This window comes from Leucopleurus acutus (genome assembly GCF_964270905.1).
Source record: "Leucopleurus acutus genome assembly, chromosome: 8".
In the NCBI taxonomy this organism is placed as follows: domain Eukaryota; kingdom Metazoa; phylum Chordata; class Mammalia; order Artiodactyla; family Delphinidae; genus Leucopleurus; species Leucopleurus acutus.
The window spans coordinates 39,837,341-39,862,512 of record NC_139151.1 but is presented as its reverse complement, the minus strand read 5'-3'; the positions used below and the strand labels follow the sequence as shown (position 1 = coordinate 39,862,512).

Here is a 25,172-nt window from a genome sequence, read left to right as displayed (position 1 = left end):
CAGCTAGACAAAGCCTGTGTGCAGGAATGAAGACCCGACACAGCCATACATACATACATACATAAATAAAATTTTTTAAAAAATCAGACTTCCGTAGCATAGAGAAATGTATATGTTGAATTCTGGATAATTTTTAATTTTTTCAGATGTTCCTTTTTGCAGGAAGTCACTGCACCAACCTTTGATCAGCTTTGGAAGTGGTAGGAAAAATGTCTTCTTCCGTATCTGACTCACCTACCACAATCACCTAAGAGGGAGAAACAAAACAGCAAATAGTCTTTGTGGGAATGGAAAATCTGAACAAAAATGCATTAACTAATGTCAAAAAATATATATTTTTACAAAAAGTTACAAAAAAGGAGGCAGATACCATGTAAGCAATAACCATGAAAACTAAAGCTCTGCCTAACTTCCCCACTAATGTCACTCTTCATTTATGGTTTTTTTTATGGTTTTTTTTATATAACATGTGTGAGCTCACTTCTCTCCTGCTACCACGGCAGCCTGGGTACCTAAAGGAACATGCACTCAGATTGGTGAATGACTCACACTGGGTCATGTGCGGACAGTGCCCTGTGATTTTCTTGGGTTCTAGGCCATCGGTGCTTCATCTCCAATTTTAAATGAGGTATAAGACTGTGTGGGAAGTACCGGATATCTGTTTTTCTGTTACATTTATCCCTGTTAAATACCACTTGCTGCTTTTAAGCCCCATGAAAGATATTTGTGATTCTTGATACTATCATCCAAATTACTACCTACTCCTCTACATTTTGTGTGATCTTGACACTTAATACACACATTTGCCATGTCTTCATCCAACTGATAAAGCCAAAGACAAAATAGTGAAAAAAGCAGCACTTGAGACCCACCCCTACCCAAGGCTGACATTGAACTGTTAATCAAAGACCATTAAATGAAGTTGTCTAAATGGCTATGAATCCAGCCAATATCTCTGCATTTTGTCCATGAAACTATCAGGAGATTGTCTTAAGTGCCTTGAAGGGATCAAATGCCTTCAGCATTCCCCTGATCTACCACTATGTCACCTCAATCAAAATCATGAAAGAAAAAGTTACCATGACTTGCTCTTTCTGAACTCATGTTCTTGCATTATAAAAGAAAAATCTAGAAGGGAAGCTACCTTGTGGACATGATGATAATTTTGTTTTCAGATATGATCCTGAAGCGATAGCAGGCAATAGTTGAACAGGAATAATGAAATGGAGCTCAGGATAAAAGTTAGCACCAGTATACCCATATATAATTGTATAATAATGAGAGGAAAAAACAAAAAAACAGAGAAGAAGTTTTCTGGAAGAGGAGGTGGTCAATTGTGTCACATACTCAAGAGATCAAGAAGGAGTGAAATTTAAGAAAATGCTGGTGGGGCAGTATGATATAGAGCAACGATTCTCAACTAGGTGTGATTTTTAACTCCCCCTCCCATCCCAGAAACATCTGGACATGTCAGGAGACGTTTTGATTATCATAACTAGGGGGGACACCCCAGGCGTCTAGTAGGTAGAGGCCAGGGATGGTGCCTGGGAAGTAAGACACATGTGTTTTGAAAGAGAGGTAACAGGAGAATCAAGTCCATTCTGGACTCTTCTTGGAATCCAAAGGAAGAGCAGAAGTTTCATGTTAAATCTAGAGCTGAACACAGAGGTCCGTAGACTCAGATCTTGTAGCTTGTCTTGAGTCTGGCTTCAGCCATTAAGACACAAGCCAGAGTATTATGAGAGTATAAGTAACAAAAGGAAGTCAGCAATAAATAAGACCTCTCTACGCACTGAACGCCCATCTTCAATCATAGTTTTCCATGCATGGACTCTTTTGGTTCAACGTTATTATCCTTAAAAATATTACTGGGTACATACATTTATGGGTGTCCAATCATGCGATCCATTATTAAAGAAAGAAAAAGAGAAACCCTCCTCCCGCGCAGAAACCCTAGAAGCCCTCAGTCTAGATAATCAGTAAAGTTCTCTGCAGTTTTAATGTTCCACATTTTTTCTTCTTTTATTTACTTTGCAGACCAAAGAACTGACAATCATAATGTAGGAAACATAAATTGATACACAATTAGAAAACTTTTTTTCTTACCTCTGAATAATTCTTAGTAGCAACATTTTGGGAGGGCTGCTGTCTTGCAGCTTTAAAGGCTATAATGAAAAAGATGAAACATCCATTATGTTATTCTTAAAAAAGTTTAGAAAAATTTGCACACTTCTTTAGCTGAAGGTTTCCTAAGTCCTATCTGCAAAAATCCATGATGACTGATTATAAAACCACTTAATATGCTTTAAAATCGGGAGATGGAATTATATGTCTAACTACCAGTCTCATATGATTTCCCGGTTTAGTCAAATAAAGTAGTAAGCCGTGTTCATAAATACACCTACACTAAAAATATTTTATAGAAAAATACCTGAAGGATAAAATCTGATCACCTAATGGACTGAACTCCAAATACAGTGAAAGTAACCCTCCTCAGGTCTGCCTTCTCTTATAGTTGGCAATCTCTTTCCCTGTAGGAGCCACATGGTTCCAGTAAGCGCTTCCTTATTCTCCTCTACTTTGTTAGAAATATTCAGTACCTAAGAAATAGTCGAGGGAATGCTAGAAAACAGCCTATCTTTCATTCCATAACCTTCCTATGAATCCTTACATTTTCAGCTTTGTAAACTTGGTTAGAAACATGAAATTTAGTTCATTTTTATTTTTCCTGAGACCAAAACTATAATATTTTGATTTCACAGTAAGAAATATACATTTGGTCTTCATCCACATTTCTGGCAGAGAACCCCTAAAACCCTAATTTCCTAAAGCAATGAGAGCCATCAAGGTTTTGTTATGTTAATGAGGTAACTTTGGGACCACAACTGAGGAGAAAGGCTGGTTACCAGGGGAACCAACCAGCAATAGAGGGTTCGAACTTTCAGTCCCATCCCCGATTTCTGGGGAGGGAAGAGGAGCTAGAGGTTGAATCAATCACCAACAGCCAATGATTTAATCAATCATTCCTACGTAGCGGGGCCTCCATAGAAACCCAAAAGGAAGGGGGTTCAGAGAGCTTCCGGGTGGTGAATCAAGATGCTTCCACGTGCCACCATGCTTGGACCCCAAACTCGATGAGGACAGAAGCTCCTCTGTTCTGGGCTTTGCCCTATACATCTCTTCATCTGGCTATTGATTCACATCCTTTCATATCTTTTGTAATAAACCAGTAATCTAGTGAGTAAACTAGTTTCCGGAGTTCTGGGAGCCACTCTAGCAAGTTAACTGAATCCAAGGAGGGAGTCATGGGGACCTCTGATTGATAGCCTATTAGTCAGAAGTACAGATAACAACCTGGACTTGTGACTGGCATCTGAAGTAGAGGGGGGCAGTCTTCTGGAACTGAGTCCTTCCCCTGTGGGATCTGATGCTGTCTCTAGGCAGGTAGTGTCAGAATTGAGTTGACTTGCAGGACACCCAGAAGGTGTCTGAGGACTGCTTGGTGGTGTGGGTAACCACCCCCCCCCTCACACACACACCCCCACTGGAATTAAGTGCAGATTATTAAAAACCTAGAATAAAATTTAAAGAGCCAATTAGAGGTTTAATTTTCTCCTACGCCTTACCAGTTTCCTAATACAAAAAAAAGGTTTCCCCCAAGATAACCCCCAAACTAAACAACAGAGCAAGAGGAGATAAAAAGACAGAGGACTTGAAGAAGTCAAATGCTCAAAGAACCCTACAAAGTCCAAAATTCTCCCAGTCAGAAAACTCAGGAATCTTTCCACCTAGCCCAAATTTATGATTTACTCATTTTTCCTATTCCAGGTTCTATCCCCAATCTTAGGATGTCTACCTGAGAGAAAGGAAAGGCAGAAGCAGAGTTCTTACCCACCCTACTCAATCACTAGCCTCACATCCTACTCTACTCAAAAGGCTGGAGAGGGCAACTGAATGCAAAGGCCAGCAATCGTGACTCTTTCAAAAACTATTTCTGCTCAATCGTTATTCACTAATTGACCCCTCAAACTCTCGGCTCCTGGAAGAAACAAGAGCCTTCCTTTCTTTTTATCCCCAATAAATATTTGTGTGATAAATTAACATTATCAGAAAATTAAGCACTCGGTTCTGTTAGGAAGGCAATACATACTGTATTGGGGGTTAAAAGCTCTGGTTTTAGAGTTAGAGCCATGTGGACTCACTAGCTGGGTGACTGGCCAAGTTCCTTGGCTTTTTCAAGTCTCGGTTTCCCCACCTATAAAACAGTGTTAATAATACTTCATGCTGAAAATTGTTGACAGGATAAAAAGAGGTGGTTAACGTAATTTGTTTTGGCAAGCGCCTAGATGTAGTAGGTCTTCAAATGATTTCGCTAGTAATAGTGGATGGAGTAGCAGCAGTGGTAACCATGGTATAAATTAAATGCAAAGACAGAGGCTTCTTTTATTAACTTAGTCACTATCCTCTGCAGACAAACTTCAGTGGAAAAGTCTGGGCTGATAACTCTCATTTACAACCGCTGCTGGCTATAAGTGTAATTTCTACCTTTCCCAATAAAACTCCAGTACTATTGTACAAATCTTTACACTCCATGGAGCTTGTTATAATAGCATTGAACATTTATTTATCTCTTCATTCCTCCACTTATAATACGAATGTAGAAGCTATAGTTTAAAGTTGCTTTTTTTTTTGTAACCAAGCTTCATTTTTTAAAAAGAATTTTTCATTGCTTTTATTTATTTATTTACATCTTTATTGGAGTATAATTGCTTTACAATGGTGTGTTAGTTTCTGCTTTATAACAAAGTGAATCAGTTATACATATACATATGTTCCCATATCTCTTCCCTCTTGCGTCTCCCTCCCTCCCACCCTCCCTATCCCACCCCTCTAGGTGGTCACAAAGCACCAAGCTGATCTCCCTGTGCTATGCGGCTGCTTCCCACTAGCTATCTACCTTACGTTTGGTAGTGTATATATGTCCATGCCTCTCTCTCGCTTTGTCACAGATTACCCTTCCGCCTCCCCATATCCTCAAGTCCATTCTCTAGTAGGTCTGTGTCTTTATTCCTGTCTTACCCCTAGGTTCTTCATGACATTTCTTTTTTCTTAAATTCCATATATATGTGTTAGCATACGGCATTTGTCTTTCTCTTTCTGACTTACTTCACTCTGTAGGACAGACTCTAGGTCTATCCACCTCATTACAAATAGTTCAATTTCATTTCTTTTTATGGCTGAGTAATATTCCATTGTATATATGTGCCACATCTTCTTTATCCATTCATCCGATGATGGACACTTGGGTTGTTTCCATCTCTGGGCTATTGTGAATAGAGCTGCAATGAACATTGTAGTACATGACTCTTTCTGAAGTATGGTTTTCTCAGGGTATATGCCCAGTAGTGAGATTGCTGGGTAGTATGGTAGTTCTATCTGTAGTTTTTTAAGAAGCCTCCATACTGTTCTCCACAGTGGCTGTATCAATTTACATTCCCACCAGCAGTGCAAGAGTGTTCCCTTTTCTCCACACCCTCGCCAGCATTTATTGTTTCTAGATTTTGTGATGATGGCCATTCTGACTGGTGTGAGATGATCTCTCATTGTAGTTTTGATTTGCTTTTCTCTAATGATTAATGATGTTTAGCATTCTTTCATGTGTTTGTTGGCAATCTGTATATCATCTTTGGAGAAATGTCTATTTAGGTCTTCTGCCCATTTTTGGATTGGGTTGTTTGTTGTTTTGATATTGAGCTGCATGAGCTCCTTGTAAAATTTGGAGATTAATCCTTTGTCAGTTGCTTCATTTGCAAATATTTTCTCCCATTCTGAGGGTTGTCTTTTGGTCTTGTTTATGGTTTCCTTTGCTGTGCAAAAGCTTTGAAGTTTCATTAGGTCCCATTTGTTTATTTTTATTTCCATTTCTCTAGGAGGTGGGTCAAAAAGGATCTTGTGATTTATGTCATAGGGTGTTCTGCCTGTGTTCTCCTCTAAGAGTTTGATAGTTTCTGGCCTTACATTTAGGTCTTTAATCCATTTTGAGCTTATTTTTGTGTATGGTGTTAGGGAAAGTTGCTTTCATCCCAAACTTATAGTAACTATAGTTAGTACTCCATGGTTATTTTGTCAGAGACCATATTAAAAAGTCAGTTCCGTTTTTCAAAAAAAGGCCAATGTTGGAGTTAAACTGCAAAACCATTGGACCAAATCAACTGCATAAAAGACAAATTTAGACTGATTTATAGAAACATCCATTATCATGAGTTAATTGTAAACACTGTCACTAATACTAACAGCAGCAGTCATTTATTGGATTCTTTCTAAGTGCTGTGCTCAGTAATGGTTATGCATAGCTCATTTAACACTTATAACTACTCTGGGAAGTTAGTACTCCTCCTCCAGTGGGAGGACACAGTGAATAGGTCATACATTTATTTAATTGAAGTCTTAGAAGGAAAGAAAAAGAATAGCACAGAGGTAATATCTGAAGGGATAAGAGCAAAGGATTTCTAGAAATGATAAAAGGCACCAATTCACAGTTTCATGAAACCCCATAAATCCTAAGCAGGATAAAAAGAATCCCATATCTAGATTCATCATAGTGAAAGTACAGAACACCAGAGACGGCCAGCCGGAGGAGAAACAGACTACTTTAAATAAAGCAACAAGCTAAACTAAGAGCTGATTTCTTTTTTTTTTTGCGGTACGCGGGCCTCTCACTGTTGTGGCCTCTCCCGCTGCGGAGCACAGGCTCCTGACGCGCAGGCTCAGCGGCCATGGCTCACGGGCCCAGCCGCTCCGTGGCATGTGGGATCTTCCCAGACCAGGGCACGAACCCGTGTCCCCTGCATCGGCAGGCGGACTCTCAACCACTGTGCCACCAGGCAAGCCCAACAGCTCATTTCTTAACGACAACAATGGAAACCTGAAGACTCAATCTGAGTGATTAATTCTGCCCACTGGTGTCAAGGAAAGTTTCACATAGAACAACAAAACCATGATGAGAAAAGGCAGTTTGGGCTAAGGTAAAGGCAGGTAATTTACAAAGTCTATGCCTCTATGTTGCACGCTGACCAACTTTTGGTAGTTTAACATGGAAGTGCTCATATTTTACTCACGATCCTTTTCTAACTCCCTCTGTTTTCTCTTTTTTTATTATATATATAAACATTTCACAAAAGCCTACTATGTGCCAGGCTTTTGGCTTTCCTTTTTTTTTTTTTTTGGCTGTACTGAGTGGCCTGCAGGATCTTAGTTCCCCAGCCAGGGATTGAACCCGGGCCCTCGGTGGAGTCCTAACCACTGGACCCCCAGGGAATTCCAAGGCTTTTTGCTTTTAATCCCCAGAGTAATCCAATATGGCAAGATTATTCCCAATGCACACGTAAGCAAACTAGGAGAGTGAGTGACTTGTCCGAAGTCACAAAGCTTTTTACACGTTGAACTCATCCCAGATCGTTTACCGTGCTGCCTTTTTTCACTTCCTTTTCCCTTCTCTGCTTTTATCTTACACCTTCCAAGAATGTCACAGCATCTTTCTAAATGCCATTTTCTAAACGGCAACAGAGACAATATACTTCTAAAGTCAAAAGATAAGGATCTGGGCTTCCCTGGTGGCGCAGTGGTTGAGAGTCTGCCTGCCGATGCAGGGGACACGGGTTCGAGCCCTGGTCTGGGAGGATCCCACATGCCGCGGAGGAACTAGGCCCGTGAGCCACAATTACTGAGCCTGCGCGTCTGGAGCCTGTGCTCCGCAACAAGAGAGGCCGCGATAGTGAGAGGCCCTGTGCACTGCGATGAAGAGTGGCCCCCGCTCGCCGCAGCTAGAGAAAGCCCTCGCACAGAAACGAAGACCTAACACAGCCAAAAATAAATAAACAAATGAATAAATTTATTAAAAAAAAAAAGATAAGGATCTCAGCTGGCCCTACTCAAGTACTGAATAATCCTTCAATAAAAACACAGCAGCATGGGGCTTCCTTGGTGGCGTAGTGCTTGAGAGTCCACCTGCCGATGCAGGGGACACGGGTTCGTGCCCCGGTCTGGGAAGATCCCACATGCCGCGGAGCGGCTGGACCCGTGAGCCATGGCCGCTGAGCCTGTGCGTCCGGAGCCTGTGCTCCACAACGGGAGAGGCCACAACAGTGAGAGGCCCGTGTACCGCAAAAAAACAAAACAAAACAAAAACAAAAAAAACAGAGCAGCAGAACTTTTGATAAGACGGTTCTTTAAGAATCATTTAATAGAGCTGATGTTTTTATCCATTCTCCAATGTCATCTGTCATCCAGAAAATATTGAAAACTTCCTCTGATGGAGTCACAACTCACTTCCTTCTGAGGCAGCTTACACCATCTTTATGTTGGTTGATAGATTATTCCATATAATGCAAAGACTTCTCTACTGAGAGCCAGTAGCTCAACCTCTAATCTTCTCTTGCTCTGGAAACTAACAGTAGAGTGGTTACCTACTCACTCTGAAGGCCAGAGAATGTGGGATCAATTCAAGCTCTAGAATCTACTAGTTGTGAGACCTTGGGTAAGTTGCCTATCTTTTCACAGCCTCAGTTCCCTTTTCTGTAAAACAGAGAAATAATAAGTGCCTATCCCACTGAGCTGTTGAGAGGCCTGCAGTAATCGTCGCATAAGTATTAGCTATTATTAGTACTATTAGTGGTTTTATCAACCTAGGGCAAATTACTTAGCTCAATTCCCTCGTCTATAAGAGAGGGAGTAGGTGAAATTGTTCTTAAGCCTTCCAGGTCCACTTTATCACATAATAAACTTAAATCTGTGTGTGATTAGCTTTTCCATCTATCCTCATTGGGTTGGTAGTTCTTAACCTGGAGCCCATGGATAGGCTTCATGGGGGTCCCTGAGCCCTTTGAAATGGAGTACAATTGCATATGAGTACTTATTTAAAGATAGGAGACACAGCTTTCAGAATCCATAACTTAAAATAGATTTAAAACCACTGTCTTAGAACTATACAAATCAAATCTATTCGATCTTTGATATAACAGAACTTAATTTCTGTAAAGACTTGAATTTTTCCCAGGTTAGATATCCTAAGTTCCTTCTATCAAATTTTTTATATTATATGGTTTCTCTTCTGAATGATCATATAAAGTTGACATCTTTCTTGAAATACGGTTTCAAAAGACAAGCACAGTATTCTTGGCATGATACATCCAATTAGTACAAGGGAGAACTTCCTTGCTGTAAAGAAGCATTACTTCTATTAATAATGCTTAAGGCACCATTAGATTTGGACAGTTAGATCAACCTGCACAACGTTAGTGACCTAAGTCTTTCTTACTTGGTTCCCGACTAATATCATATACTTCTCTGAGCAGCTGTCCTTTTGGACATAAATACAGTTTATATTTACCCTTGATAAATTTCATCTTGTGAGATTTAGTCCAACTCTCCAATCTGTCAAAAATTAATCTCAAATAATAAGATAATATAAATAAAATACATATGGATATACTCTGAATGGTAGGGAGAAAAATATATCACCACCTATTTTAACATATATTTTAAATCTGACTTACAACTTACAACACAGATCTGACTTACAACTTCCTCTGATCTCATAAACTGTAATATTAAAAATAGTTTATACATTTCTATATTAAATTATTACTAAAATAGTTTATAAAAATAGGTTCCCTTAGTTTGAGGCTAATTTTTAGACCACAGCAACATACACAAAATCAATTCAAAGAATCCTAACTATAACTTCCCTTAAATGCAGCTCACATGAGTCTATACTAACAGTAGAGATGGACAAAAGGAGCACGAGGAAAGAAAGTTTAGTACATTAAGGAGCAGTTCCTCCTCTCTTAATCGTTGTTGATACACTGACCAACTGCCTTTTCCATGTCTTAGTGATCCCTCTATAAAAGGGAAATAACCAAATTTGTCTAAAGTGGGATATAAAAATTAATTTTTAGAGCCCACCCTCTTCAATAGCCTCCATGAATGGCAAAGGGCTTTTAAATCAGCATAATTTATCCTGTGATTCAACACAAACCAGTAAGGTTTACTCATGGGCTTTCCTGAGTCTTCCTGTGTTGGAATTTATAAGTACCTGCTAGGTGATCTTTTGCAGTCTATACTCACCATCTATAATAGACATATTTCTAGATGTTGACATAGTGGCCTTTGAACTTCTGCCTCGAGTAGAAGTCTCCAGAGCAGCGCCTGCTGTTAGAATAATGAGCGGTCAGTATACCAGTCCATCAGTGGCTAAGGATTTTTTTGTTTTTTTTAAAAAAACACCACTAAATAAAGTTATGTCAAAACATAGTTTATGTGTAAAATGTCAAACATATATATAAGAAGAAACATCTAGAGTCTGATCAATCAATTTTCAGAGACTATTCTTAGGCGGCACTTGGTTCATATTGTTCCAATTACAATGTAAGGAAAAAATTTATAAATGTAAGGATAATGAAAACAATTATCACTAGAAGATGGGGATTTCTCTCCTGGGAGATTTTTAACTAAAGTACTACCCACTTTAACAGCTTAAAATTCCAACAGATAAATATTTAATAGAAAAATAATTTAAAACTATTCCTAGGGATGGATTTCTATAATGCATCAGGAAGTCACTGGATGACTATCTCCTATTATTTGGCCTATTCAATGACAACAGTATCACATTAGACACAATGATGGCAATTAATTTAATGATTGCTTTAAAAAATCAAATTGTGTAGGGGCAGTTTTCAAAAATAATAATTTTTATAATCTGGAGTTTTCTTCCTGCTGTTAGTGGGCATTACCTAGATATTTTCCTTAAGTGTTTGCCTCACTATTACTTTGTACATGTGAGAGTAAACATGTCTATTAAATATTCCCAATGTGTGAGAAGCACTATGAAATTCTTTAAAAAAAGAACGTGGTAAGAACTATTCAAACTATATGTGCATGTGGCCATTCAGAATTTATATACGTGAAATGTACATGTTGGAATTACATTAAAGACCATTTTTATGCATTGTAAAAATAAATTTTTAAAGGACTGTGTAACTCAATTCTGCCAATATGAACACAATTCTGAATTTCCCACACAACTGCCAAGTGTGAATGTGTAAGAAAGACTCAGTGCTAACCTCTTCCTCTCTGAGATCCTCCTCTTGACACTGGATTCTGCCCTCTTCCTCCTCTCCGGCCTCTTCCTCGGCCTCTTCCTTTGTTGGCTGCTGCTGTGATGCTGTCATCAGAGTCATCAGCCATCTGTTCTGCCAAATCTATACTCATCAGGTCATCAGCACTAAAGGCGGAAGCAGCTTCCTCTGACTGAGATCTGAGGGCTCTGGCCCTACTCATGGCCTAAGAGGGATGACAAGAGGAAAATACACATCAGTAGACAATGCAGCAGTCTAAAAGTCATTAATCCAGCCACTCAGATGGACATTTCATATTGCCAAACTGTCTAAACTATTATTTTTCACTAATCATGCTAAAACATGTAAAACAGGAGAAGCTCCCTCCCCCATCAATCAAATTCAGTGCCTACGATTTGTTAGATCAATTTACAATACTACTGATACCTGTAAAATGAGACCTTTTGAAAATGTGTATCAGGAACCATAAAATTTCACAGAATCAAAAGTTTCAGAACTGGGAGGAATGTTGGCAATCGCCCCTAACGCAACACCGCCATTTGTAAGAGACTGTCATCATTTGAGCTACTTTGTACAATGGGCTCTTGATAAATAACAAGAAAAAAAACTGGAGGTCGGTGGGGAGCTGGAGGCTGCCGCGGGCAGCCGGGACACCTGGCTTGGCCGTAACCCCGTCCGGGGCCTGGTGGGACCGCAAGGGCCCATGGCCAAGCCAGCTCCGTTACCTCTGACTTACAAGGATGTGGCCGCTTATTTCTCCGAGGAAGAATGGCGGAATCTAGAGGCACGGCAGAAGGAGCTTTACAAGCAAGTAATGAGAACCAATTATGAGATTCTTGTTTCTCTAGTGAAGAACCAATTAAAGTAACTGAATCTATAGAGAAAGAAAAATAATCTTGTGTCATGAACCCCGTGCCACCCAAAAAGAATGTTCCAAGCATCAAGATCACATGGATGTGGACTTCCCTGGTGGCGCAGTGGTTAAGATTCTGCCTGCCAATGCAGGGGACACGGGTTCAAGCCCTGGAAGAGTCTACCTGCTGCGGAGCAACTAAGCCCATGAGCCACAACTACTGAAGCCCACTCACCACAACTATTGAAGCCCACGCACCTAGAGCCTGTTCTCCATAACAAGAGAAGCCACCACAATGAGAAGCCTGCGCACAACAGTGAAGAGTAGTCCCTGCTTGATGCAACTAGAGAAAATCCACATGCGGCAAAGAAGACCCGACAAAAGATCAAATGGGTACGAAGTGGTGTATTAGTGTGGGTTTGGTTTTCATTTCCTTCGTGGCTAATCATGTTGAACATCTTTTCATTTGTGTATCTTTTAGGAGAAATGTCTATTCAAATAGTTTGCCCATTTTTGAAGTGGGCTATTTGTCTTTTTATTGTTGGGTTATAAGTGTTCCCTATTTGTTCTGAATATCGAACTCTTATCAGATATATGATTTGCAGATATTTTCTCCGTTTCTTGGGTTGTCTGTTCCCTTTTTGATGGTGTCCTTTGATGCACAAAAGTTTTTAAGTTTTGATGAATCAAGTTTATTTTTTCTTTTGTTGCTTGAGCTTTTGGTGTCATATCTAAGAAGCCATTGCCTAATCCAGAGTCACAAAGATCCACTCCTATATTTTCTTCTAAGAGTTTTATGGTTTTAATGCATATATTTAGGTCTTTGATCCTTTTTTTCCCTTCTTTGATCCATTTTGAGCTAATTTTTTTATACTGTGTGATATAGGGATCCAGCCTCTTTTGCATATGGATATCCAGTTGTCCCTACACCATTTGTTGAAAAGACTGTTCTTTCCCCCATTGAAATATCTTGGCACCCTTCTGGAAAACCAATTAACCATAAATGTCAGAGTTTATTTCTGGATTCTTGATTCTGTTTCATGGATCTACTTGTCTAGCCTTATCCCAGTACCACACTGTTTTAATTACCATTGCTTTAGGATCAGTTTGTCAATTTCTGCCAAAAAAAAAAAAGAGGCAGATGGGGTTTGGGGATTACTGTCATCTAAACAGTACTAAGTCTTCCAATTCATGAACATGGGATATCATTTCATTTATTTAGTACTTTGTTTTAGGACTTTAAAAATTACTTTCAGCAACATTTTATGATTTTTATTGTGCACGTCTTATGTTTCTTTTATTGGGTTTATTCCTAAGTATTTTACTCTTTTTGATGTTCTTGTAAATGGACTTGTTTTCTTAAATTTTTTTTGAAAAATAGTTTTATTTTAAAAGTTGCTGAGAGTTCAACCCAGATGAAGACTGAGAATAGGTGTATGGATTTATATTTTTTAATTAATTTTTGTTGGAGTATAGTTGCTTTACAATGTTGTGTTAGTTTCTGCTGTACAGCAAAGTGAATCAGTTATACATATACGTATATCCTCTCTGTTTTAGATTTCCTTCCCATTTAGGTCACCAAAGAGCATTGAGTAGAGCTCCCTGTGTTATACAGTAGGTTTTCATTAGTTATCTATTTTATATATAGTAGTGTATATATGTCAATCCTAGTCTCCCAATTCATCTCACCCTCCCTTCCCCCCTTGGTGTCCATATGTTTGTTCTCTACATCTATGTCTCTATTTCTGCTTTGCAAATAAGTTCACCTGTACCATTTTTCTAGATTCCACATATAAGTGATATTATATGATATTTGTTTTAGGTGTATGGATTTAAATAAAAGATAGTGATTCCTTTTTTCATGAAACTAAAAAAAAAGAAAAGAAAAAAACTCACCGAAACTGGCTGCTATCTCTGGGTGATGAAATTTTAGGGTGCTTTTTGTTTTCTTCATTATTATTGAATATTTCAAATTTGCTACAATGTACGTTTTCTAAAATATTACTTTTGTAATCAGAAAAACATAAGCAATAATCTCTTACAAATATATAGTAAAAAGAATTAGGTAGAACAAAACAGTTGAACGCCTGGAAAATAATAAAAATGTGAGGGCCAAGATTTTAACTTAATAAATTTTAATTTGATAAGAAACTGTCTAGAAAAGACAAGTTTGAGACTTAATGAAATATCCTAACTCTGAAATGAATATAGATTTTCTGATTAAAAACAGAGTAAGAGCAATGCTGCCCTGATCTCTTCCTTTAAACCTATCAAAATGTAACAAGGAGAACAAAAATTTTAAAAATACATTTTTGAATAAAATTAGAAAATTGCTCCACCCACAAAACACAAAACCTAGGAGAAAGAGTTAATGGGTATAGTGAATATTTGGCCTAGCTAAGGGAGAAAGTTGAGAAGAGTTTCAGACAGTGTAGAGAGCTCCAAAATTGATCTACCCGTGCCAAGAGGCCATGACAACAGTCTCTCTTGCTTGGAATGACTAGTTCTGGGTCTAAGAACAGGCATCTAGAGCTTTTCTAAGCTCTGTGTGGTGCCATGAAATATGGAGAGACAGGGCTAGATGAGGAGATAAGCACAGAGCAGGCAGGGCAGAAGCAGGAGTGCAGCGGGTGGGGAGAGGTGGAGGTAACCCAGCTTCACGCTGATGAACTTGCTGAAGTGAAACAACAGCTAAGTCACTACGGGAACGGCTCAACATGGCATTACAACTCCAAAAGAACAAAACTTTAGGGAATACAACCAAAAAGATACAAAGAAAAAATAGTTGAAAAAGATTTCAATTCATCTTTCTTGCCCCAGATGAAGTACAGCCAGTCCTCATAATTTTCAGACTCCGTATATGCAAATTCACCTACTTGCCAAAATTTATTTCTAACCCCTGATGCATTTGTGGTCATTCATGGACACGTGCAGAGAGGTGCAAATTCTGAATCGCCTGACACACACCTTCCCAGATGAGGTCGAACGAGGCGACACTCAGCCTTCTTTAAACGAGTATCCTTTTCACAGTACGTTTAGTGCCGTGTTCACAATTTTGTGCTTTCAGCTGGGGTTTTTACTTTTAAAACGGCCCCCAGTGTAGTGCTGAAGCGCTGTCTAGGGTTCTTAAGTGCAAGAAGCTGTGATGTGCCTTATGGAGGAAACACATGTGTCATATATGCTTCATTAAGGCATGCACTGAATGGGCCACAAGTTCAATGCTAATGAATCAATGATATATATTGAGTAAGGTCTTAAAACAGAAACACACATGGAAAGGGTTATGTATTAATCAGTTAACAAAAATGTTGTAACCAGTGGCTGGCAGGAACCTATTCCTATATTTCCCCTAGGAGCAACAGTTCAGTGTTCACTCAGTGTTTACAGTGACTTTATAGAACACAACTACCATGAATAACAAGAACTAGCTCTACATTAAAAAATACATATACAGGGACTTCCCTGGTGGCACAGCGGTTAAGAATCTGCCTGCCAATGCAGGGGACAAGGGTTCGAGCCCTGGTCTAGGAAGATCCCACATGCCGCGGAGCAACTAAGCTCGTGCACCACAACTACTGAGCCTGCACTCTAGAACCCATGAGCCACAACTACTGAGCCCACGTGCCACAACCACTGAAGCCCATGCTCCTAGAGCCTGTGCTCCGCAACAAGAGAAGCCACCACGATGAGAAGCCCGTGCACCACAAGGAAGAGTAGCCCCCGCTCGCTGCAACTAGAGAAAGCCTGCGCACAGCAACGAAGACCCAATGCAGCCAAAAATAAATAAATAAATTTATAAAATAAAATAAAAAATATATATATTTAAAAGAAAAAAGGAGACCTAAATTAGATAATAAGGTAGATCTAGCTGATACATGTTGAACTCTGTACTCTGAAAATAAACAATATACTTCTTTTCAAGACCCCATGAAATGTTTTAACCAATATATAATGGGATGCTAAGAAAAACATCAATCCTAAATAGTAAAAAGAATATTATCATACTTTCTAATCACAATGCAATAAAATTAGAAATTAATAAGACAAAAGCCTGGACTCCAAACTGCAAAACAAAACAAAAATTGTAGAATACCTAGAAAATGATAATAAAAATACTGCATACCAGAACACATGAAAAATTTTAAAATGAATTGTTAAATTAAAGCAAAGAAAGGAGAATGGAGGGGAAAAAAGATGTAAGGAAAATTAAAAGAATTGTGATAAAACACTTTGCTCAATTCTAAGTAATTTGGAAAATAAATGACCTAAACTGAATCAAAAAAAGATAGACAGTGTCAACAGACTAATTAACAACATTTTGAGAAAATTCTTAAAAGAACTACACTCCCGAAAAGGATCACAACCAGAAAGTTTCACAGGTAAATTCTACCAAACCTTCAAAGAACAGATGATTCCATGGCTATTTCAATAGGAACAGAGCATAAAGAAAGAAAGCTTTCAGCTGGTTTTTATAAAGCCAGCATAACATGGTACTGAAAACTGACAAAGGACTGCATGTACAAAAGGAAAATTACAGTATCTTACTCATGAATATCAAAGCAAACAAAAGGAATCCTGGGGCGCATGGAAAGACCAGTACACCTATTATCAGGGGCTTCACAAAGTGATACTAAGGTTGGGTCAATAATAGGATAGAAAATAATATAATTCACCATATTAACAGAACACAGGAGGAAGAACCCTGCATGCTTATCTTCACAGATGCCAACAAAGCTCTTAATTCATTACCCATTCTGGATTTAAACAAACAAACAAAAAACTCTCAGGAACAAGTGGATACTTCTTTTATATAACGAAACGAGTGCTCTTATAAACCAATTAGAGAAAGACCAATGCCCTAGGCAAAAGAAAAAAATATTCTATGCAAAGAACATGATCAGGTGTTTCATATAAATATAACTTATTAAACATAAAAATTGCTCAGACTCACTAGTAATACAAGTAGTATGAGTTAAAAGCAACAGTAAGAAATAATTTCTCACCACTTAGATTTGTAAAGATCAAAAGATGTAGTAATATGTCATGGCCGGAAGGATGCAGGGAAATAAGCACTCCCTAATACTATTGGTCGGGAGAGGAACTGGTGTAACGTATTTGGAGTGACTTGGCAGAATCTAGCAAAATTTAAAACACACATGCCTTTTTATGATTATTACTTCTTTGAATGAATTATCATCATTGCCAAATTTCATACTTTACCTTTGTCTAAATACTACATCTTCATTTTAGCATCTCAAACATTATACTCAGATAATACTTCATCCTTCTGTACAACAGACTGTGGACTTTACTGGTATCTTTGAACTACATTACTTCTATGAATTTATCTCATGAGTGGAGGCATAGGGCCAATGGCAAGACAATGTTTCCATATACTTTTTGCGAGATTTAAAAATATACTACCCTAGTATTATTGTACTTTTTTGTAGTAATATATACGTAACATAAAAATTTACCATTTTAACCTTTTTAACATCTTTATTGGGGTATAATTGCTTTACAATGGTGTGTTAGTTTCTGCCCCATAACAAAGTGAATCAGTTATACATATACATATGTTCCCATATCTCTTCCCTCTTGCGTCTCCCTCCCTCCCACCCTCCCTATCCCACCCCTCCAGGCGGTCACAAAGCACCGAGCCGATATCCCTGTGCCATGCGGCTGCTTCCCACTAGCTATCTACCTTACGTTTGTTAGTGTGTATATGTCCATGACTCTCTCTCGCCCTGTCACAACTCACCCTTCCCCCTCCCCATATCCTCAAGTCCGTTCTCCAGTAGGTCTATGTCTTTATTCCTGTCTTACTCCTAGGTTGTCATACAGAGTGAAGTAAGTCAGAAAGAAAAAGACAAATACCGTATGCTAACACATATATATGGAATTTAAGAAAAAAAAAATGTCATGAAGAACCTAGGGGTAAGACATTTTAACCATTTTTAAGTGTGTATTTCAGCGGCATTAAGTACATTTACATTGTTGTACAACCACTGCCATCATCCATTGCCACAACTTTTTCATAATCCCAAACTGAAACTCCATACCCATTAAATAACCCTTCATTCCCTAACCACCTCCCCCAAACCCCGATAATCACTCTTCTACTTTCTGTCTGTATGAATTTGACTACTCTAGGTATCTCATGTAAGTGGAATCACATAGTATTTGTTCTTTTATGTCTGACTTACTTCACCTAGTATAATGTTTTGAAGATTTATCCATGATATAGTATGTTCCATTCTATACTTCAATTTCATTCCTTTTAAGGCTAAAGAATATTCCAATGGATGTATGTATCACATCTTGTTTACCCATTCAACTTTTGATAGACTTTGGATCGTTACTACCTGTGGGCTATTGTAAATAATGTTATGAACATTGGTGTACAAATACATGGTCGAGTCCCTGCTTTCAATTTTTTTTGGTAAATACTCAGAAGTGGAATCACTAGATCATGTGGCAATTCTATGTTTAAATTTTATATTATTTTATAATAGCAGTTGGGAATTATTTTCATTAAAAAGAGCTCTTCGGGCTACTATTCCTGCGCCTCCCCTCCATGCCTGCACCCACCACATACACACATGCACAATTAAGTAAGTTTTCGACAAGAGCAAAAGGAAAAAAAAAGAGAATATCAGCAAGCCGAATACTCATAGGCCGAATTGGAATAAGTCAAAGGCAGCGGTCCTCAGCCAACGCCTGCTCAGTCCTACCCACCCAAAAGAGATCCTGTGGACTGACTGCTCTAAATAAACCTACTATTTATTCTGATTTAACAAGCTGACATATAATAAAGGAATTTTCAGAAAAATTACCTCTCGGACTTCATCATCTTCTTCATTCTTCTGTCTGCTTTCTCTGAAACGACGTACCTGGATTATAACAGAATAAATCACGAAAATGTTACAAACATGTCTGTTATGTAAATATAAAACTGATTAACTGAGGTTTTCCATTACAACGTAAAATTCGGAAATTCAAGTATAGTTTTGTTTCACAAAAGATTAAAGAAGTCATATTCCCCCAGTGACTTACATTAAAAATTCAGAAATGTGCTCTAAGAAAAACTGGCCCTAAGCAAAATGATATTACCTGCTGACCAAATGCTCCAAGTCATTGAAAAACAGCCTGTCGGACTGCAAAGGAGAAAATTCTAATGTCCTATGGGTGTTATAGTTCAGTAAAAGAGCTAAACACAAAAACCTCTCTTTTAATAGGCTTGAATTATTACACTGCTCAAATCATTCTTGGGCACCTGGCTGCAAGTCATCCAGGAGGCTCTCTGAAATGGTATCTGAAGTGGGTGGGCCCCTGAAGATCCATTTTGCTAACAGCCAACCACCAAATGTTTGCTGTCTGCCAACCCTGGTCCCGGTGCCATGAAGGATACAAAGCTTCCTTTTTTACTGGTTCCTGCTCACAAAGCTCTTATAATATAGTTATATAGCTAGAAATAAACTCCATTTATTTAATAATTTACTCGGCACATATTTCCTGAGCCAAGCTATGTGCCAGGTGCTATTGCAGGAACTGAGAATACAATAATGAACAAAATGGTCAAGAACTCTGCCCTCCATGGAGCTTACAATCAGTGTGTGCGTGTGTGTGTGTGTGTGTGTTACAAAATAAGAAACAAAATAAAAAGTTATGTTGTATTTTAGAAAGTGTATAGGATCAAGTTAATTTACAGCTAGACTGAGAAAGCTCCACCCTTACCTCTGAGGAGCCTCTGGCATTCCCAGGGCCAAATTATTTACTGACGGATTTCAACCTGCATGAGCAGTTAGACAGCGTGGTTTGATTATGCGACCAGAGAGGCGTAAAAGACTCCCTGGAAACTTCTGCACAGATCTTGGTGTTCTGTCTCGGGTTTGCTGTGTGCATATAAGGACATGAGAAACAGACGCCTGGTATCTCTCAGATCCCTAATGCCTGCCTATACTCCTTCTCTTGCTGTACCGTTATCAGTTGCCTTTAAATAAAATCTTTAAGTGAGTATGTTCAGTGGAGTCTTATGAGTCCTTTCAAATATGTGAACCTGTGAAATCTTTGCAAAAGGTGTTACGTGCTCAGAGAAAAGTAATGCAGGAAGAGGGACAGAGAGTGCGGACAGAGGCTACAGGATGATCATCAAAGGCCTCACGGAGAAAGCAGCAAAGCAAGAAGGTAGCAAAGATTTTAAAAGGTAGGGAATGAACCTTGAAAATAACTGGGGAAAATCATTCCAGTCAAAGGAAAGAATATATGCAAAGGCACCGGGGCAGAAGCATGGTATGTTTAAGAAACAGCAAGGAGGTCGCTGGGCTGGAGCAGACATGAGGATGAAGAAGTAACAGAAACCACATTGAGTAAGGCCTTGGGAGCAACTGTAAGGACTTTTGTTTTTAGGCAGGAGTGACTTCATCTAAACTATGTTAGGATCACCAACAGCTCAGCTGAGCTGAGGACAGAACAGAGTGTGGAGGAAAAGCACAGGCAGAAACAAGGAGACCAGTTTGGAGGCAACAGGAGTAATCTAGGTGAGAAATGGCCAGGCCTTGGACCACTGATAGAGATGAAGGTGGTGAGAAATAGTCACATTCTGTATATATTCTGAAGGTAGAGTTAAAGGATTTCCAGACAGGATATAGGTGACAGAAAAAGAGGAGTCAAGGATAACTTCAAGGTTTACCGCTTGAGCAAATGAAAAGAATAGTGCTTCCACTAGAACCCTACAGGTAGAGCAGGGGCTACGGTTCAGCAATTCAGACTGGGAATGTTGGAAGTTGGAGAGGTCTATTAAACATCCGAGTGGAAGGTCTAGCAGGTTGTTGGCTACATAAGTCTTGAGTTGAGAGGAGAGGTTTGGGCTAGACTTTTGAAAAGTCATCACCAGATGACAGTATTTAAAGCCAGGAAGCTGGGTGAGAATACAAAAGGAATATGTAGATGAAGAAGGGGTCCAAGGACTGAGTTCTGGAGACTCCAACTTAAGAGGCTGGGGAGGTGAGAGGAATCAACAGAGACTGAGAATACACAGACAGTGAGCTGGGAAGAAAACCAGAAGAGTGTGGAGCCCTAAAAGCCAATGGAAAAAAGGTTTTAAGAAGAGGTCAAGTGAGATTTAAGATGGAGAACGGACAATGGATTTAGCACTGGAGGTCACTGGTGCTTTGACAAGAGTAAATTCACTGGAAAGAGGGGGTCGAACCCCCTGAATAGATGGATTTAAGAGAAAAATGAAGGCGAAGAATCTGGGCAGCAAATACAGAAAACTCTGTGAAGCAATTCTGCTATAAAAGAGGAAAAAAGAAATAGAATAACAGCGAAAGGGAAATAGGATCTAGGCTCGAGTTTTGTTGAAAGAAATAGCAGCATGTTTGTTAAGATTCAGTAGAAGGGGAAGAATACAGGAATAATATTTTTTTTAAAAGACGGCACAGCATGTAACAGTGCTCGAGGTGGCATGTGATATATCAAAAGCACTGAGTCATTCACAGAAGAGAAATGAGCATCAGAGTAAAAATACCGAGCAGGCACTATGTGTCAGTGTACTGAGGGTTTACATGTATTCTTTTAATCCTCACAACAACCTTGAATGAGGTTCTATTATCCCCATTTCATAGATGAGGAAACTGAGGCACAGAGAGGTTAAATACTTCACTGACGGTTCCATAGCGAGTAAGGTCATCTGGTCTATAGTCCATACTCTTAGCCACCATGCTACACACACACACCCCCACACACCCACACACACTCTCTCTCTCTCTCTCTCTCAAAAGTCATTCCAGGTGTGGATGATCATTTTGGGGAGTGGAGGGTGGGAAGGAGGGTTTGTTTGTTTTATTTATTTACTTTTTTAGAGCAGCTTGGGTTCACAGCAGAATTAAAAGGAAGGCACAGAGATTTCCCATATAGCCCTGTCCCATACATGCACAGCCTCCCCTATTAATATCAACATCCCCCACCAGAACTGTACAGTTGTTATAACTGATGAACCGATACTGACACTCCATACTCCATATCACCTAAACTCCTTAAGGTTCACTCTTGGTGGTGTACATTCTATGAGTTTGGACAAATGTATAATGACATGTATACATGTATAACCCACCATTACAGTTTGATACAGAGTAGTTTTACTGTTCTAAAAATCCTCTGTGAATCCACCTTTTCATCCCCTTATCCCATCCCTGCCCAACCACTGACAACCAGTGATTTTTGTACTATGTCCATAGTTTTACTTTTTCTAGAATGTTACATAGCAGGAATCATACATTAAGTTACTTTTTCAGATTGGCTTCTTTCAGTTGGTAATAGTCACTTAAGGTTCCTCCATGTCTTTTAATGGCTTGATAGGTCATTTCTTTTTAGCACAGAACAATATTCCCTTGTCTAGATGTTTCACAGTTTATTCATTTACCTACTGAAGTACATCTTTGTTGCTTCCAAGTTTTGGCAATTATGAATAAAGCTGCTATAAATATCATGTGCAGGTTTTTGTTTAGACATAAGTTTTCAACTCCTTTGGGTAGATACCTAGGAGCACGACTGCTGGAGAGTATGGGAAGAGTATGTTTACTTTTATAAGAAACTGACAAACTGCCTTTCAAAGTGACTGTACCATTTTGCATTCCCACTCGCAATCTAAGAGTTCCTGCCGCAGCACATCCTCACCAGCATGTGGTGTTGTCGGTGTTCTGGAATTCGGCCGTTCTGACAGGTGTGTAGTGGCATATCTTCTTGCTTTAATTTGCATTTCCCTAATGACATAAGATGTCGAACATCTTTTCATATGCTTAGTTGCCAACTGACTACCTTCCTTGGTCTGGTGAGGTCTTTTGCCCATTTTTTAATTGGATTATTAAATTTTCTTATTGTTGAATTTTAAGAGTTTTTGTATATTTTAGATAATAATCCCTCATCAAATTTGTCTTTTGCAACTATCTTCTTCCAGTCTGTGGCGTGTCTTCTCATTCTCTTCACGTTATCTTTTGCAGAGCAAAAGTTTTTAATTTCAATGTAGTCTAGTTTATCAATTACTTGTTTCATGAATCGTGCTTTTGATGTTGAATCTAAAAAGTCACCACCATACACAAGGTCATCTAGGTTTTCTCCTATGTTATCTCCCAGGAGTTTTGCAGTTTTGCATTTTACATTTAGTGGGTATGGTCATGTTATATTTACGGCACTTGACTGACAAATCCACCCATGCTAAAAATTTATGAACCTAACACATCCAGAGCCACAGGGTAAGTAGTTTTAGAGTGTGGATTATCTGCCTTCCCTGTCAAAGTACCTGGCATTTAATATTACTGGTTGTACATTAGTCGACACCATAAGGCTTTAAAAGAATCATGTTAAATGACTAAAAGCACAAAAATAAAAGTAAAAGGGAATGAGTTTTAAACATAACATTGTGTTCTTCTGCTCAGAGGGAATTTGGGAAATACTGGAAATGATCCCCTATAATCCCACCACCTGAGCATAACCACTGATAATGTTTGGAATATCTTCTTCCATTCTTTGCATACACGCACCCACTCACATATAAAATAAAAATAACTGGGATCACATTGTGTATAGTTTTACCACTTTGGAATTCTTTTCCCACTTAACACTGAAAATACTTTTGCATGTTCTTCAAAAGTGTAATTTTTAATAGCTGCATAGTATTCCATACTGTGTATGTGCCAACATTTATTTTACCAAAACATCTCCAACTTTTCCCCACTGCAGATAAAACTGACATAAATTACTCCCCATTCTAAATCTCTATCTCATTATTGTCTTAGGAAAATCTCCCAGGGCTGAGTTAAAGGACAAATCTTAAGCTTCTTGACATGCTTAAGAAGGCAAAAATGCTTTTCATTGCAGCTGTTCAAACTCTGATACTCCTACCAGCAGAGTACTAAGTATCTTTCTCAAATTGTTGCCACTTTGATAGATAAAAAATACATTTAATTTGGGCTTCTTTGATTATCCTAGGTTAAATACCAGTTTCATATGCCTATTAGCCATTTATATTTCTTTTGTGAACCACCTATTCAGGTCCTCTGTTCATTATTCTATTGAAATGTTTAATATTCTTCTTAAGATTCATAAGAGCCCTTTAATGTAGTAAGAATATTAACCTTTTGTTCTGCCCACATACGAATATTTTCTCCATGTCGATACCTTCTCATTTTGCTTTTTGACAATTTGACATGCAAACATTTAAAAATTTTATGTAGTCAAATCTAAAGAGTTTTCCTCTGCTTTTATGCTCAGAGGGACTGCATTTCCTAGATGAAATTCAAAATCTCAATCAAAACTTAATAAAAAATTGAGATAAGCAGACATTTTCACCCTATGAGGTTCATTTTAAAGCACTTTCATGATCTTCAAGAGAAGATACTAGCTATGGGCAACAAAACTAACATTCACTGGGTTTCAATCATATTTGAGACTGTGTTCTAGACACTTATTAGACATTTTCTAATTTAATCCTCACTTTATGATCTCAATTTTATAGATGAGGAAACTAAACAAATCAGTGAAGTTAGTGATTTACCAGAAAGAAACTTAGAGCTACTCTTAAGGAGAGACTATCTAAATAATAGATTTTCCACCCCAAATTAGTTACTCACCTCTTCATCGATTTTATCTTCTAGGGCATCAGTATGACGTTCTTTAAGAAATCGCTGTGTTTTTTCCAACTGGTATTTCACTAATTCCTCTATGGCATCTTTTTCTTCCTTGTCCACAAATTCTTGTACTGCTTCACCCATTCCCCTTTCTGTTAGAAGTGAGAGCTGCACGTTCTGTAAGAGACATATAAATCACTGGATGCAGCATCTTCCTTACAAAACAATTCTGTATAAGCAAGGAAAATTACAGAATAATTTTACCAGAGAAAAAGACAAAAAAGTCATCTAGTTATTGGAGGGAAAACACAGCAAAGCAAAATAAATCAATGGATGGTAATTAAGCCTACTGATAAATATTAAGGGCCAGAAAAAGTAAAGTAAAAACAAGAAACAGGAGTAGAGTACAGGACTTGTGAAAATGCAGAGGCCTGAGAGCCTGGGACACAGAGTCCAGAGATAGCAGCTGATGACTAAGAGAGCAGGTTAACCAGTGTGGTAGGCAGAAAAATGGCCCCTAAAGGTGTCCACATCCTAATCTCTGGGACCTGTGAA

At 38.6% G+C, this 25,172-nt stretch overlaps 1 protein-coding gene across 3 annotated transcripts in view; it reads right to left on the bottom strand.

Moving 5' to 3' along the window:
* The window catches only part of MRE11 (MRE11 homolog, double strand break repair nuclease), a 66,033-nt gene that overhangs the window by 7,741 nt on the left and 33,120 nt on the right, over nucleotides 1-25,172 (bottom strand). The window contains exons 13-18 of one of the 3 annotated variants that reach the window (XM_082845550.1): nucleotides 24,621-24,794; nucleotides 18,828-18,884; nucleotides 11,124-11,343; nucleotides 10,126-10,209; nucleotides 2,107-2,165; nucleotides 180-247 (exon numbers count right to left, since the gene is read on the bottom strand). In XM_082845550.1, coding sequence (XP_082701676.1) covers nucleotides 180-247; nucleotides 2,107-2,165; nucleotides 10,126-10,209; nucleotides 11,124-11,343; nucleotides 18,828-18,884; nucleotides 24,621-24,794 — 662 coding nt within the window. Of the gene's footprint in view, nucleotides 1-179; nucleotides 248-2,106; nucleotides 2,166-6,113; nucleotides 6,213-10,125; nucleotides 10,210-11,123; nucleotides 11,344-18,827; nucleotides 18,885-24,620; nucleotides 24,795-25,172 lie in introns of those variants that run through there. The other 2 variants (XM_082845551.1, XM_082845552.1) reach the window with 2 other exon arrangements.